Here is a 17,549-nt window from a genome sequence, read left to right on the forward strand (position 1 = left end):
GCTGCTGAGCCAGAGGTGCTATAGGTTAGAAAGGCTAGAGCCATGGAGTCCCTTGCACAAGCACTCCTGGGATCAGCCTGACCTACTGGGGCTTCTGTGCAATTTTCCCAGGTCTCCAATGGTGTCCAGAACAGTCACTACCCTAGTTTGCAGAGAAAGGCTGACTAATGCCTCTGTGGGAACTTCTTCAGTGTTAAAGAACCTGCTAGTCTGGACCTGGGACCCCTGCTCTTTGGTCACTGAGACCTGTTAGGGTAGAGCAGGTGTGAGAAGCATCCGGGAGACACAGAGGACAACTCTCACTTTGGGGCTTGTGTGGGACTTGCTAGCACTGCCTATCTTGCACCTGTCACTGGTCACATTACCTCATGTATACACACAGCCGCCTTATATAGCTATGGCCATTATGAACCTCATTCTAGAGATGAGGATGCTGAAGCTAAGGGAAATGACTTTATGAAAGATAAGCTATGAAATCCAGGCAGTCTGACTCCAGAGTCTAGGCATTAAAAAAACTCTCATTTTTGCAAACAGAATTCTGCTTGAGTCCTAGTTCACATCTCTAACTCTTGCCACCCCACTCAGTTTTGTTCCTTAAACCTGTCTCAGCTGACAGCTCTCGGGTGTGGTGGCACACACGTAAAATCCCAGCAAGAGGGAGACTGAGGCAGGAGGAATCTCAAATTCAATTTTGGCTACCTAGTGAGTTCCAAGCTAGCATGGCCTACATAGTAAGAGCATGTAACAAGACCAAACAAACCCTGACAGCTCTGTGAGCCTAGCAGATGTTTGATACTCTGCGAGGGGACTGGCATGTCAGAAAAGCACGCACAGAAGAGGAACCAGGCCATTTTTAAACACCCCATGCTTGGGGCAATTGCAAAAGTTGTCATCCCAAGCTCGCTGCTGCAAGGAAGCTGTGAGTTTCAACAGGTCCCTAAGGGAAGTTACCTGCTGCAGTGACCAAGCAAACAGGAAACCAAAAGGTAAGCTGGGCTCTGGGCAGGAGACCCACCGTAATAACAGAAACAAAGATCCACATCACTGGGCCACGCCACGTGTTCTAGATACTCATGCCAAAGGAGACCGAGCTGTGCCTTTTGCTTCCTTTGCTTGTCCTTTTCTGCAAAGCACCCTCTGCCCCAGTCCCTTCCTGCCCAGTCAATACTGCCCACGGCACCTTCAGTCCTCCACCACCTGTTGTATCAGGTAGTATAGATTTCCCTAGACAGCCCGGCTAGACACTGCACCTCTTTACATCCAACTAGTGTATGGATTCGACGGAAGCCTAAATTCAACCCTTGTCCCATACCCATCTTGGAGCCAGGGCCCTGTACCTAAGATGTCCCACCAGCCAACCCGCTGGGTGCCTAACTTTCCTCACTCACCAGCTCGCCAGCTGGCTCCACTGGCAGATCGTCCCTGACATCTGTTCTGACCAAGCCAGTGTGCAGTGCCCTAAGGATGCTGAGACGACATGCTGACACGCAAGTCTTATGCCCACGCCTCATCTCAGCCCGCCCTCTGCCTCGGCCAGGAGGGCCTTCAGGGACTCTGCTTCGTGCCCCACAGCTCGTGAGGTTGAGGAACTATCTGCTTCCTGGACAAACATGACCTACCTACCTACCAGTGTCCATTTAAGAAGACACTAAAGACGGACGTCAAGGGAATGAAACCCCAGCCCTCTCTGCCATAGAAAACAAAGAACTTACCTGACTTCATTTCTTCCCTTGGTCTATGAGAGCAGTACTTCCGGTCAGCCAGACTGGAAGACCAAATGTAGGTGGTTTCTGGCTGGAAATCCTTTCCATCAATGGTCAAAGCTTCAGGTTAGAGTTGGCTTCACAGTAGTTAACTTGATGCTGTTATAGACCTTTTTTGACTTCCAGTCTTTGGCAGCTCTTGTTTTCTCTTTATAACTGAATGTTCTAGAAACTGAAAAGCCCTGGCCAATAATACTACCAGCCAGCCACCTTTTACACTAGACACTCATTACTGGGAGAAGGAGCGTCTTAGCTCCGAGCCAGCCGTTCCTCTAGAGAGCACCTGGTTAGCAGGAACTGCTGCCACAGCTCCCTCAATGGCGCTTGCTTTCTGCCACTCACCTAACCACTCTTTTAGGCCGAGAGACACGGAAGAAACAGGTCTGCCTACAGCTGCTCTTGGCTCTGTAGGCTCCAGCAAGAGATCACTGCTTCTCTTTCAAGTTTCCAGAGGCCCAGTAGCTTCCGAAAGGATCTTCCCTCAACTACCTTGGCCATTGCAGGGTTAAGAAGACACCACTACCAGGAAGGATAAAATAAGTTTTTATTTATATTCTTATAGTAAAGGGGAAAGCCTTAACTTGCAGGACAATTCTTGGGCAGTATGTACAACATACTTTTTATTTCCATGGAATGGAATCAACACCGACTGAGACTACAAAGTATACACTAGAAATCAGCAAATGCCGGCAACAGAGTAGGAAAAAGACAAAGAAATGAAGCATCGAGACGAGAAACCCTTTACTGGGATCTGCTGGCCACAGCAGAGCCAGGACTGGATCACACAGTGGCGACAAGTTCCAGGACAGGAGGACGGGAGGCTGGACTGGGCTGTGGGTTTAGTACCAGGTAAGTCGCTCTTGGTATTTACATACAAAATAGTTGGCTCTATTTCTTAGAAACACACACAGAAAGAAATGAAGATTTGATCATTACTTTATGAATCTGTCGCTTTACAATATCGACATCATCAGAAATAGGGGGCATTTCATTCAGATTCAAATTTCAGTAGCAGGAAATAAATATCAAAACATCATCACTGGCCCTTAATACAAAACCTCAACCCCACCTAAAACTCCCTCCCAGCCCCACCCACATAGCCACCCCCACTCCTGAGAGCCGATCCTTTCACTGCCGCCGCCTCCTATACATACATACCAGCGTCCCGTGGCCTTCTGGAAGGCTGGGTCTTCAGGCTTAAACAGCCGAAGTGACCGACTGTGCCAAGGGTGCTGCAAATCTGTCCCCACTTTCCTTTCTACCACACAAGCTTCTTCAAGAATCCCGTCTTTCAACAGGAGAGACAGCTTTTCCAAAAAAATAATCCTTACAAAGGAGAGGGAGTGAGTTCTGATTACTCCAATCTGGTCTTCTTGTCAAAGCAGAACAGTTCAGAGATTCACAAAGTCCACCAAACAGAGGTGAGGGAGGACTGGGAGGAGAGCCTAGCAGAGCAGGCGTCCTCCAGGCACGTGCTCTGAGGGCTGGAGGAGCTGGTAGGGTGGGCAGGACACCGTGTACTCAAGAGGTCTGGCCGGCCGTCTGTCCTCCACAGAAAGAGCTGCCAAGTTGGGGTGTTTTGGTTTAAAATTTCTGGTGGGGACAGGAACCCCTGAAGGGAATACATTTAAAAATAGTGGACACAGGGAAGGGGTGAGAGCTGTTGTCCAAGAGCTTCTATGCAAAAATAACAATTAATAAAGAGAAAAGGAAAATAAAGAGTCTTCTCAATGGTTCTGAGGGTTCTAATGATGAACAGAAGGAGGACGTGACGAGAGAGTCGACAGTTTTATTGCTGGCCTGCCCCGCATGGCTTAGCTGGCCTCCATCCGGAGTTTCTTCCTGCTCTGGGGCTCTTCAGGCTCGGACTCTGAGCTGGAGTCTGAACCCCCATCGAAGGCAGAGATGGTGCCGCCCTTGGCGTTGGTGTAGAGGCTGTTGTCTGAGGAGGGATAGTTGGTCTGCAGTTGGGCACTTGATCTTGCCTTCTCCAGTGCACGGACTAAAAGGCAACCAAGGGAGCATGTTACCACCTTCTGGAGATCCGGAGCAACCAAGTCTCAGACTCAGGGTCCAGCCTGTTCTTCCTAAGGGTTTGCTTGCTGGACCCCAAGGCACAGGGTGGCTCAGAAGTCATTCCCTTCCGGTGGCTGTTCCACCTGCACACTTCCGTTCCCCCTTTTCCTTTCCCAGATGGGCTTGGGGGCCCAGCAGACATGGCCAGCCACAGCCATACCACCCTGAAGAGAAGGCTTGTGATGAGACACCGTCCTGCCATGGACCCAGCATAGAGACCAGAGCAAGAGTTCCCTGTTGGACTGAGCAATGCAATGACAGAGAAGAAGCTAGCCTAGCAAAGCTAGGCTCCATGAAGGTGTGAAGGCCCAATGATAGCAGGAAAGGATGACACAATAGATTGGGTCAAAGAAAACTTTTGGTTGGCTCTCATGAACAAAATCCACTTGGAATGACAAGCTGGACACTTGGAAGCAAGTCACCAATACACACAAAACACCTGGGCCTTTCAACAGACACCCCTACATGCAGGCTGCTTGGCCCATCATCCAACCCGCTGCCGCCGCCCACTACCCATCCCTTGGTTGAGCTCGGCCCGAGCCTGGAGGGTCACCCTTCATGTTATTTTATGTGAGATGTTCTAACCCAGGCGGTTACTTGCATTTCCTTTTACTTGCATCTTCCATGAGGGAGGAAGAGAAGTGAATTCCCCAGGAACAAAGAACTTGATCAGCTCTCGCTTTCCCCTGTGGTTGTAGGAAAAGGCGGGTGTGAGCATTGGAGAACAGCAGGGGCCTGGCCCATAGGCTGCCCTGATTGGACTACTATTGACAATGGGGAGGGCTCACTGTCCCTGAACTCCTGGAGAATCTGGTACTTACATGGCACATTCTACAGCAAGGACCTCACAGCTCTGTTCAGATACCTGACACCAGATGTGACCCTTACTGTAGGCAGAGAACCTGAGCCCCGAGAAAGGGAGAGGTCAGGCCAGAAAAGATACAAGCCTTTGGATGTCCAATCCCCTAGCTCCTCCATCTCCTCACTGGAGGCTCTAACACTCAACTTCAAGGCCTGCAGAGCCAGGCTGAGGTTGCTTCTGAGGCATAGTCCTCTAGCTTTGACGGAAGCCCAGGTGTGGAAGCCCCCGCCTGGCGGGGCACAGCAGGGCCAGTTGCCCCATGAGCTTGGTTGCTCACCTTGTTGCTCCAGAAGAGCATTCTGCCGCTTGAGGTCATCAATGTCTTGCTGGTGCGTATGGTTTTTCCTTCGCATATACTGGATATACTCTGTTGCTTTGTCTAGGATTTGGGCCCGGGATGCCTGATGCAATATGAGAAAAAACAAACACAGAACAAAATAAAGACCAAGTCTGCATAGCAGGAGAACCATGCCCTTCTCCGGCAACAGCATGAGGGAAAGAAAGGAAACAGGAGGGTGGCCATGATGGAAAAGGCTGAGTAAAAAAGTAAAGGCTAGCTATGGTCTTTATCCCAAAGTGTCAAGCAACTCACAGAACCTACATGGAGTCTCAGGAACTCTACCAGGAACCCAGGTCTCAGAGAGCCACACTCAATTATTTAAAACCACCAGCTAGTCTGTAGATGGCCTGGGCTTGGAGTCTGTATGACTCTTCAACTTGTACTCCTCTCAGCCCCTCTCTGGATTTTTTCTTATAGCTTTTATTTATTTGAAACAGGGTTTTAAGGCCAGGCAAGCAGGTCTCCCAAGTATTGGGATTACAGCCATGAGCTGTAATCTAAACCCTCTCTAAACCCTCTGGCTCTTTAAAGTCTTCAGCTTGCCAATGCCTGAGACAGGCTGGTCTTGAACTCACTATGTAGCTGAGTATGCCACTCCAGCTTTCAAGTGTCGGGATAACTACTCCCAGTTGTATATGGTGCTCTGGATTAAACCCAGGGATTTGTATATACTAGACACAGCTCAACTGCATCTGAAATAATGAAAGAAAAGCTCAGGCCACAAAGACTCTGCTAGGACAGGCTGTTCAGGATGACAAGATCAAGGGCTGGAGTAGACCTGGCTTGGAATGAAAGTGGGTACATTTTTTTCCATCATGGTCTTAAGACCTCATCAAACCCTTAGACTATTGGTAAGGAGGCTCAACTGGACAACACTGCTATTGTATTACCATTTTTGCCTCCTGTCTAAAGAGATTAGCATGAAAGCTGTAAGTACTTGATGTCAACACCGGAAGGACAAGTAATTGAGACATCCCAGGAAACAGCCACACCTCTACAATTATAGCAGGCATGTGGGCCTGGCTCACCAGGGGACCACGTTAATAAATAAGTCAACAAAGCAGCAACAGGTTATTGTTCACTATGCTCCTAGCATCCATCACACTTGTTGGAAGATTTCTAACAGGCTACATACCTGGCCAGAGTTAGAGGCAGGGCACCAACTCTACACATCAACTGCTACACATATACGCTCAAGGCAGGGCAGCAGAGTGGCCCTACATCTAGTGCTCCTTCCAGAGTCTGAACACTCAAAAGCTTTGCCCTCAAAAGGGTCATTATTGACAATTCTGCTTCTCAGCCTAGTGCTCCAAAACAACCAGAAAAAAGTGAGGGGAAGGCAAAGAACACACCAGTCTTCAAACTAGCAAATCTCCATTTACTCATACTAAAAAAATCCTAATGATCAACTTACAGACCTTAGGACAGATGGAGTGAGGTGTACAAGGCCTGAACTTCTACCAGTCTTTGGAAACATTACACTTTCCAGGCTTTCTTCTCATAGTGCCCTCAAAGTGATCTGCTCAAGAGATCATTCATATTCAATCATTTATCTGGTAAGATTTATATACAAGGCACAGTGTGGGGAAACAATATATTAGTCACAGCTTCTTTACCCATAAGCTTACTTACTGCCTAGTGAGAAGATAAGCATTATCTCGATGCAGACAAGCCACAGGCAATGCTGACAAGTGCACTGACTAACAGATTATAAATGTCACTCAACAGGCAGCTTCAGGGAGTGACAACCCACCGTGCGGTAGACAATGGCCTTAGTGCTGCACACTGCTGATGCCCCACATGAAGCAGTGAATTAACTGTGTTAGACCAAGGGCAGAGCAATACGAGGGCATGGGGCGCGGGGCGGGGGGAAGCTGGATGGGTTTTTTCAGCTGAGTGGTCACCCTGTGTAAGTGCAGTCAAAGAGCTTTTTTTTTTTTTTTTTTTTTTTTTGGTTTTTGAGACAGGGTTTCTCTGTGTAGCCCTGGCTGTCCTGAAAATCACTCTGTAGACCAGGCTGGCCTCAAACTCAGAAATCCGCCTGCCTCTGCCTCCTGAGTGCTGGGAGGCGTGCGCCACCACTGCCTGCCTGGCCAAAGAGCCTTCTGAAGGCAGAGTTGGCAAAAATGGGAAGGGAACGCATAATTAGTAGGGACTAATAAAAATATCTTGCCCCTTTGACAGAAATGTCAACGAAGCTGTTTAGCAGAGAATGGCAGGTGGCAAGGTGGGGGTTCAGAAGATGGAGTTGGTCTGGAGAGAAGGCTCAGTGGTTAGGAGCACTGACTGCATGCTCTTCCAGAGGTCCTGAGTTCAATTCCCAGCAACCACGGGGTGGCTCACAACCATCTGTAATGAGATCTGATGCCCTCTCCTGGTGTGTCTGAAGACAGTGACAGTGTGCTCACATGACAGAGTTGTATTCTCCATTCGTCCCATAGACATTCTTGCCCACAGCTGCTCCTTCCTGACTACAAGTCCTCTACCTTCTCCATCCCTGACAAATAAATCTCTGTGCACATTTATACCCCAGTCTCACTTACTGAGACCAGATCTACTCTGAAACTGTGATCTTCCTAATTCAGTCCAAGTGCTGGGATTAAAAATAAGTGTACAGTCTTTTTTTAAACTTGCCTATTTTAAAGGTATTTTCCTAACAGTTCCCAGAAGGCAGCCTTAGTACTTAACCAAGCATGTGCATCTGGGACAGGGGAGACAAGCAGACTCTGGAAACGAGAATGCTTGAGATGGCTGGTGCTGATGCTGCTGAACAGGCCTGTGCTCTCCCAGTCTCTCTTTCAGGTACTTACAACTGAAACCACAAAAGTACCCAGTACCCAGAGGTAAAGTGAGAGGCGAGCACAGCAAGCCAGAGAGTGACCATGGACCTCTAGGTGACAGCAGTTTCACTCACAGTAGTCTTCAGTGAAGACGGAATTATAAAGGCTCAGAGCAATGCTTTGGGAATAGGAGGTCCTCAAAGAATATGGGTCTGTTCTGTTTAATTTTTTAAAAAAATGTTGAGATGAGGTCTTACTACTGTGTAGCCCTGGCTGTCCTGGAATTCACTCTGTAGACCAGGCTGGCCTCCACTGCCTCTGCCTCCTGAGTGCTGGGATCAAAGGTGTGCACCACTGCAGCCAGCTGACTTTTAAACCCAGTGTTCAAAGCATCCCTAAGGCTAAACACAATACAGCCCTTCCTCCAGATCCTGCTAAAAGCAGAAGTGCTCTTGGTCACGTGGGCAGGCTGCCCCTGGCCAATCAACAATCCCCAAAAATGTTCAGGTTTACTTTATTTTATCCTTTTTAGTATACTCAAGAAGTTTAAAAAGTTAACACACACACACACACGATACAGGATGCCACAAAATATATTTCCATCCACTCCAGGGAAGAGAAACAAAAGATTAAAGTCAGAAAATGCCAGACTCTTCTGCAATCAATGCCCCTCATCCTTCAAACCACAAGACTACAGAAGCAGCCACAACCGTATGCATGTGGAGGGCCCGTCCCAAGCCTTATGAGTTCATAGCACTCGTACAATAAACATAAAGGTTCTGGGATTATGGCACGGACTATGGAATGGACCTGGGTTTTCAGTTTCTGTTTTCTGAAAAGGCTCTCAGTCAGCTGAGTCAACTGACAATGTTCACGTGAGTCCTGTGACCACATGAACCTGGTAAGTCAATGTGTCCGCAGATCAACCATTGCTTAGTAAGCACATGGGTGACTGTTTCTCCTGTTTGGTTTTTGATGTTTAGAATCCACTAATTCTGAGTAGACATGCCTCTTCTGAACAGGCGGGACAGAGTTGTGGGGCAGGACAAATTGTGGCTGCAGGGACTAAGAAGGTTAGCTATTCTATACATACACGGAGCAGCATGGAGAGTCAAGGTAGATGCGGGGCAGCCTTACCAGTTCTTCTTGCAAACCCGTGTTTACACACAGGACTAAGAAGGAACAGCAGCAGCTCACACAGAGTCTGGGGGCCAGGCACTCCACACCCTTCTGTGTGGGAAACGGACGCACAAACCTGTGTCTAACAGACATTAGTTACCGTGTAGGCAATAGTCAGAATCTGACCTAAGTCTCAGGACACTCTTATTTTAGGAACAAAGGCAGTTGTAGAACTAATTTTAAAGGTCAAGAGAACTTTTTCAGAGACAGAGTTACCATGGAGAGAAAAACCAAAGATGAGGACAGGCCTTGGGGAGAACCACTGATCTGCCTTCAAGGATAACCCCAGTGAAGGTGGTTTCCTCAAAGTAGAGTCAAGGCCCGATGGTGAGCCACTTCCACACAGGCACAGGCCTGGGCAGAAAAGCAATGGCTGAAGACCAGTCTTTTTGGTTAAAAAGTGAGACACAAAATCACACAAGCAGTAACAAGCACCACCAGCTTGTAATAGTAACAACATCAGAGAACAGTTTCCCACAGGTGAGAACTAAACAGGCTCCTACTAGAGAAGAAATGCTGGGTGAGACAGAACCTGAAGAGTCAACTCCCATAGCGCTGCTGGCTTCCCTGCCTCTTAAGAAACTCAGAAAGGGGGAAAAATACAAGGTAGAATGGAGAGGACTCCAGGTTTGACAGCAGGTGGCCCGAGGGAAGGTCAATCGTATCTAGAGCTACATGCCTTTCTCTAAAAACAGCAACCTATTCATGTGTCTTGGCAGAAATTTCACAAAAGGACTCAAAGGCTTCAAAAGAAGCTGATTCTCACTACAATCTCAAGGCTCATGTGATTCCCGAGGTTCATCAACACAGACATGTCAAGGCTAGTAAGTCCCCTTTAAGACAGTGATTCTCAGCAGCCTTCTGACAGGGCTAGTGAGGCGGCACAGTGGGTGGAACTCAGTAAGAGAACCAACTTCCAAACACTGTCTTCCTCCGGCTACCACCTGCCGCCCAACACAAGTTAGAGCAAAAGCCCTACATCTCTACTTCTCTATCTTATCACACTTTACCTGTTTTTATATAAAAAGCCAAATTGGTTTAGACAATAGAGGTAAGAGGCAAGGTAGAGCATAGTAGGCCTAGATCATTAACATCAGGAGCACCTCTGCCCTTCCCAGAGGGCCTAAAGCCCAGCAGCTATACTCATCCCTAGTCCCAGTCAGATGCACGCTGGCCATGACTGGCCATGACGGGCCATTACATTTGCTATAATGCCAATATTCGAAAGGCAGAGGAAGAATGGTGAGCTCAAGGCCAGGCTGGTTTACAAAGTAAGTCCCTGCCTTGAGGAACCTTAGGTGGGGGAGGGGGCAGGCAAATCTGGTGTACATTTCTGTTGAATAAGCTACTTTCTGGAAATGAAAATTTACAAATGTGCACAACAAATGTCAGTGCCCTCTAAGTAGTTCACTCTAAAATGGAACCCATCAGTGGGGGCAAGGGAGCAGCAGTCTGTGCCATTTCTTAAAGGCTTCATGCTTCCAGGCTCTTGACAGACCTGGCTGACTGTGGTGCGGCAGAGTCTGCAAAGATTCTTTTCAAACCTTAAGGGCTAACTATGCAGTTGGGACCCTTAGAGAAGGCGCAGCACTTCCCACCAAACAGCCCATGAAGAACAAGTACAGCACATAGTTTCCTCAAGAGGAAACAGATCTACAGAACAACATGCATTTACCTTCAAAGGTAATAAATAAAATTTTAAAGCAATTACTAGTTTCTTGTCTACTAAGTTAGTCTTCCTCTAAGGCCCAGTGATGTTGAAACTGAGAGACAGTCAAACTCTAGGTAAAGACTCCAGAAAGCACACAAGAGAGAATGACATGGAAGCCATCTTCCTGGAAGTATCTTTGCAGCACAGAGCACAGCCAGTGGCTAGCAGCCTTCACTTAGCACCTGAGAGGTGCTCTGTATTTGGGAATGGCCAGATACACCATGCCGGTCATCACGACTTTAGTTATAAATGTAAGATGTGTACAAACCCCAAACTGGTCGACAGAAGCAGCCCAATGGCTGAACATGAATGATTCATCTTTGGGGGAAACTAAGGCCTGTAAATGAAGCAAGCAATTAACACTTTACCCACAGCAATACGCCTAGACCAGAGCAGAGCAACAGGTGTCCGTGCTTCTTAGAGGTTATCAACTCTATGCATGAGGAGTGGGGATTCTCATGTAGCCCAGGATAGCCTCAAACACATCCAACTGAGGCTTACCCTGGTACACACCACCATACCATGCTGGGGAAGGAACCCAGAATGTCGGGCATGTTAGGCAAGCTCTCCACCTATGGAGTACCATCTACAGTCTCTGGGTTAAAATTTTTAAAAATGGGTTATAGTGGAGAAAAATGAGACAAGTCTGACATTTACTTTAAGGTGGCAACCATTTCAGTCACATTAAACTGAAGGGCAACATTGGGAGTGAAGTTTACTACACTACTCAGTGTGATCCCACATTAGCCACAGAGCTCACACACAATCAGTCTGAACTGCAGTGACCACAAGTGTGTGTGTGTGATATTTTTAATACTTAGTAAAATAAATAAATAGGGGCCAGGCATGGTGGGACACCCCTGTAATTCCAGCGCTGTGGAGACTGGAGGCAGGAGGATCAGGAGTTCAAGTCTAATCTCAGCTACACAGCATAGTTTGAGGACAGCTTGACTGAGACCCTGTCTTAAAAACAAAACAAAACAAAACAAACAACACAACCACCCCAGCCCCCACCCTTCTCTCTAAAAGAGAAAAAGGGCAGTGCAAACAAAAAATGGTATTAAATAATTCTGAATACAGAAATTGTATATTTTAGTCCATTGCTTTAAATTTTTAAATTTTATTTTTAACAATTAAAATATAGTGACATTGTCCCCCACTCTCAACCTCTCTCTTGCCTGCCCTTCACCCTCACATTCATGGCCTCTCATCTCCAGTTGGAGTACAAGGACTGCAGACCTGTGTTACTGTTTATAGTTGTACATGGCTCCTGGATCCAGCTCAGCACCTCAAGCTCACACTGCTGCTTTACCCACTGGGCCTGTTCCAGACCGCACTGCTTAGGTTTTAGTAGTATCTTCTATAAAGGTTAACTGTACTTAGATATATTTGTGGTTCATATTAAATGTTTACCAGACAGTGACTATCAAAGAATCTTAGGACAAATGGAAGCTGTAGCTGTGCTAGAGAAAGACAGAGACCTGTTTTGTTTTGTTTTTCTTCCCATTTTTCTAAAGTTTTTGCAATTTTGTCCAAATACAAAAAAGAAAGAGTGATGTTAAAGGGAAGATCTGGGTCCGACTCTACCTTTCTCAATCTCAGGAAGCGAGAACGGTGCTAAGTCTCCTGGTCCTCCCCAGGGTGAGCCCGCCCCTGGCTCTGAGGAGTGGGGGTGCTCCTCAAGCAGCATTACCTTTAGTTATAGAATTACGCTTAGGAACAGATCCCAGCTGACTGGGAAAGCTAACCAGGGCCAGGCCTGGTAACCGCTCCAGATAGGAGAACCCATGGAGCCACTGGAACAAGAGCATCTTAAGGACCAGAGAGGACTGGAGGCTGGCAAAGGCAGAATGCAAGTAGGAGATAATGCTTTGACAAGCCCTAGAGTCAGACATTATCTGCATCTTGAGGCTAGAGTCTGACCTTGAGGAGGACCTCAGAGAAGCCGGCATTTCTGGACAAATAGACTAAGTGGACATACTCTTCCATGATGCAAGGGTTATTAAGAAGAGAAAAGCAGGCAAGCAATGCTGAATCCTTACCACTGGTCATGAGAAGACCTTGGAGGTACGACACAGAAACAGTTCATAAGGAATTAACAGAAGCCGATACTCTAATAGATGAGGTGAAATGAACAGGGCTATGGTTTATATTCAATTCAAAGACAATCTGCCAACAGCCCAGATGATGTATGCAGTGTGGCTAGGATGAGCTGTTTAGCTTTAGGGCATCTACACTAAAGAGGCATCTCTTAGATCCTAGAACCACAACAGAGCTCCACCACGGGGCCTGAGAAACAGGGTCCCTGACTTGAGGGTCCTATTGGTGGCACAGCACAGACAACAATCCTCAAAAGTACACCTTCAATTGAAATACTACAAGAGAAAACCAAAAACTTCAAGAGAAAACAATACCTTAACACAACAGAGTATGAAGATCCACTCCCCACCCCAGGACTGATGACAAATCTGAATGACCACTGACTGGAATGAACCACTTTCTAGGGCTGAGTGGAGAGATGTGAAGTCAGAAAGAATCCAGACTCTAAGTGACCCTCAGCTCAGCTTTCTGGGGTGCCCTGAATAAACCACTTTAGACGAGTATTTTCATAGTAACTTACATACTGCTAAGATTAACGGAGCTATCTCAAGAAAGCTCCCAGGAAATGACAAGACTTAAATACTTAAGCTACATTTTCTTTGTTGTTGTAATTTCAAACATATATATAATGAATTTTGATCTTATTTCCCACATTACCGTCCCCACCCTTTCCACTGAACCCCTCTTCCTCAGTATGTCAACCTCTACTTTCACATCTTTTTATTTTTTCCTTTTTGTGAACCCTACTGTATTAAGTATGGTTGCTAGCATGGGCAGAGGGGGACTTGGTATCCTTGAGATAGGCCACTGCTAGCCTAGGCAGGCTTCAGACCTGTGGCACTCTGCTTGCCTCAGTCTTTTGAGTGATGCATGCCTGCCCAACTATACAGGCTGGATTACAATACCCCCAGACTGCTTATCATCCAATACTGTAGAAATAAGGAACTCAGCTGTCCCGGTTCTAAGTCCTGTTCTGCTATAGACTGGGTCATGACCTTGAACAGGCCCCTCATTTCTGATAAGAGGAACAACAACAGTGATTGCCCAACAATAGTCAGCACCTCAAAAAAAAAAGAGCTGTCTTTGAGACAGGACTTCACACAGCCCAGGCTGGCCTACCTCACGGTTGCTGACACTCAACTTTTGGTCCTCCTGCCTCTATCTCCTAAGTACTGGGACTACAGGTGTTCAGTGCCACTCCTAGATCACTGGTCTTTTCTGTTTGTCTTTCTTTTTAAAGAAATTCACGAGGGGTCAGTCTCTTGGAACTGGAGCTATAGAAGGCTGTGAATCACCATGTGGATGATGGGAATTGAACCCTGTAAGAACAGCACCCCAAGTTTATAGTTAACCTCCCACAAACTCCCAAGTGCTAGGTTACAGGAGTTAGAGAAGACAGGCATTCTTTATGATGCTTATTTTATCATACAAATACAAGAAGCAAGAAATAAATGGAGTTTGTGTCTTATTTTCAAGTTTTCTTTCTTGCCAGACGTGCATAGTGACACATGTCATGTCATTCCAATATTTAGAAGGCTGAGGCAGAAAAATCACTTTAAGTTCTATGTCAACGAACACTACCTAGGCCTCAGCAGGAGACCCTCTCTCAAAAGTAAATAAACAAATAACATGTTTCTCCTTGTGAGATAGTGGCTCAGGACTGCAGGCTAAGCACTTGAGGCTTAAGCACAATTATGAATTCTAATCATGCTATACAAAACTCTACATTAAATTTTTAAAAGACCATTTTTTCTTCCCAGGTTAGGATCCAATTGAATCCATATGAATTTTTCCTTCTGTATTTTAGGAAAAAGAAAAAAGCAAAGACAGAGGCATCTTAGTGATTTCAAGGCCAGCCTGATTTATATAGTAAGGTCCCAGGACAGCCATGGCTACATATTGAGACCCTGTCTCAAAAATAAATAAGAACAAAGTAAAATGTAATATAATGTTCAAGATGAAACTCATTTCTTTCATTATTTAAAGACACGCACACACAAAGCCACGCTTGGTGGCCATGCCTTTAGTCCCAGCACTTAGGAAGCAGAAGCAAGCAGATCTCATCTTGAGTTTGAAGCCAGCCTGGCTTATATAGTGAGTTTCATGAAAGCCAGGACTACATAATAAGACCCTGTCTCAAAAACCAGAACTCCCCAACACCAGAAGAACAAAACAAAAACAAAACACACACACACACACATACATGGAACAGAAACAACCAAAAAAACAAACAAAACAAAAAAAAGGCTTCACTTTTTCAAGTGAATATATGGAAGCCTAAAACAGGAAGATTACTATGAATTCAAGTCAGCTTGAGAGCCACGGAATGAAACTTTATCTCAAGAAACCAAACCTGGTGGTGGTGGGGATTGGGGGGGGGCGGGGGGGGGAGGGGAAAGAGAAAAGAAACCAAACCTAACAAATAAACAAAAATCTTAAAAAAGGCTTGGACACATATCACATAATTGCAATGTTAACTGTAGAGTCCCCTGGCACATAAGGGTGCTGACATCAAAGGAGACTCAGATCAAAGGCCTTCCTTCAACAATCTGAGCTGAGCTCTCCAAAACTCACACGGACATTCACTTCATGACCACTGACATGTCACAACCTTAACCATTGCAATTCAAATCAAGAATGAGTCAATTTCCTTTGGTTCCAATACGACATTTTAAGAAGATTGCGACATTTGGTGAGAAGTCAGTCTGAGAGACCGAAAGGTTGCAGACCTGAAGCCTCCCTGCACCTGTGAGCCTACTGGCAGATGGAAGGAAGAATAATGAGAAGTCCTGCCCTTCACACATGCAGAGGACTCTTTATGACTTACAAAGTTAAGAGCAAGCAGGACAGGAAGGCCTCTGAAGTAAGAATGGCAGCTTGACACTGGCAGGTTAAGGCTCCGTTGACTGTCTCATTAAATCTGGTTCTTGTTCCCAAATTAAAAAAAAAAAAAAAAAAAAAAAAGACTAAACCAAATCCTAGCACTTAAGAAGTGGAGGCAGAAGATGAGGAATTCAAGGTCAGTCTTAACTATGCTGTAGGTTCCAGGAAAGCCAGAGATACAAGAAACCCCATCTCAACAAACATACAAACACAAGAAATTACAACACAGGGCCTGGTATCCTCCTCTCACCCACTCCTTATCCATTCTGGCCTGTTTAAGATTCCTCAACTGGCCTTCCTCCTGCCTTGAATGCCCAGAGGCAGACAAACAGTTCTTCACAACCATGAAATCTGCGCAAAGGCCATCTTGCCAATGGGATCTGTCTGTTCCACCAATCGTCCCCCTTAATCTCCTCCATAGCACGTGCACATGCACATGCAAGCATACCGAGTCCTGGCGATTCAGGAACTTAATATGTAGTCCAGACTAGCCTGAAACTAAAAAGATTCACTTGCCTTCCAATTGCTATGATTAAAGCTATCTGTTATCACCATGCCTAGCCAGAATTCCTTATTTTAGTGATTATTTAATTTCTATTATTTCCTTGCTAAAATAAAACATCCATTCTTGTTAAGAACAGTGGTTGGTGTGTGTAGACCCTGCATGGATGTTTGCTGAATGGAGTAGGTGAAAGGACCACGGATGACAAACTACTCATCCCATCTGTAAGCTAGCAAAGTCAAATTTCAACTTCCTCAAAGAAACACGGCAAGAGGACCTAGTATCGTAAACCTGTAAGGCATTAAGGAAGAATGTAACAGCAAGGGAAGAGGCCAAGGAAGGAAGCTCTGCAGCTGAGGCTTGTGAGCTACACTTTCAGTGGTTTCACTCTTCAGAACTCCTCGGGTGAGCCTGCCTGCCTGGCTTACCCCAGGAGTTCATGTGGCATGGGAAGTGGGCGTGTCACAGCCCTCCCTCTGAGAAGCACATCTCAGCCCGTCTCATTCCATGAGCGGTTTAGATGAAGGCAGCTCTAGCCCAGAAGCTCACTAAGTGATGCTGATACTGTAGCATACGGAATAAGCACCAAGTGTCCACAGGTCAGGTATGCATCAGAGATAAATCTCTTGCACAGAGGGTGCGTCTCTCAGTCATAAAGATTTCCTGTGGTGCTTTCAGGAATGCTGTTATTCCGGTAAGTACCTTGGTTCAAGGCCATTAAATCAAGTATATACCAAGTGGGCTTAACCTACAGCAAAATTCTGGCTTTGTAATACGGCATTCACATGGCCTATTTGTGTTTTCCTGTAAGCTTAGACTTACTCCATACTTCAACCACACAGAAGGCCACATTATAGACAAAATAGAAGACATAGCTTTTCAACTTTTTATAAACATGAAAAACTTAATCTTGGATAACAGAGCAAATTCAGGACACTTAGCAGAGAACCAGAGCATACCTAGAGTATACCTAGAGTAAACACTGTTTTTAATGCTAACAGGCAAGATGGGCTGAATCCCAAATTCAGGCCAGTCTGACTATACAGTGAGGCTCTTTCAAACAAGCTGACCAAGGGGCTACAAAAAGCAGCCTGTTGCTACACTGTGTCAAGGGTGGAAATAACTGTGCAAACAAATGTTTTTTTCTTTATTCTAAGGAGTGACCCTAACCCATAGGCTTTTGCTCCAAGCTTTCAGTTTTTGAAGCTAGAACAGCTGGCTCCTACCTCTCCAGGGAAAATACAAGTTTCAAGGCCGCTAGGAAGGATGAGGGTGGCTGGCTTATTCTCTCATATGAACATGTCTCGCTTTTTTGGTCCACAGCTTACAATGCTCTTTACATATGTTGGGAAG

The 17,549-nt window shown here is 46.1% G+C and overlaps 1 protein-coding gene across 7 annotated transcripts in view; it reads right to left on the minus strand.

The window, feature by feature from the left end:
* Max (MYC associated transcriptional regulator X) overlaps positions 1-17,549 on the minus strand; it is a 39,605-nt gene that overhangs the window by 12,654 nt on the left and 9,402 nt on the right. For 3 of the 7 annotated variants that reach the window (XM_029484323.2, XM_029484322.2, XM_085830486.1), the window contains 3 exons: positions 4,979-5,102; positions 4,441-4,525; positions 2,684-3,765 (listed from right to left, as the gene is read on the minus strand). In XM_029484323.2, the coding sequence (XP_029340183.1) occupies positions 3,578-3,765; positions 4,441-4,525; positions 4,979-5,017 (312 nt within the window). In that variant the 5' untranslated portion in view covers positions 5,018-5,102 and the 3' untranslated portion in view covers positions 2,684-3,577. Of the gene's footprint in view, positions 1-2,683; positions 3,766-4,440; positions 4,526-4,978; positions 5,103-17,549 lie in introns of those variants that run through there. The other 4 variants (XM_021178830.2, XM_021178829.2, XM_029484318.2 and 1 more) reach the window with 2 other exon arrangements.

Source organism: Mus caroli, unplaced genomic scaffold (assembly GCF_978045245.1).
Source record: "Mus caroli unplaced genomic scaffold, Mus_caroli_1 scaffold_14, whole genome shotgun sequence".
In the NCBI taxonomy this organism is placed as follows: Eukaryota; Metazoa; Chordata; class Mammalia; order Rodentia; family Muridae; genus Mus; species Mus caroli.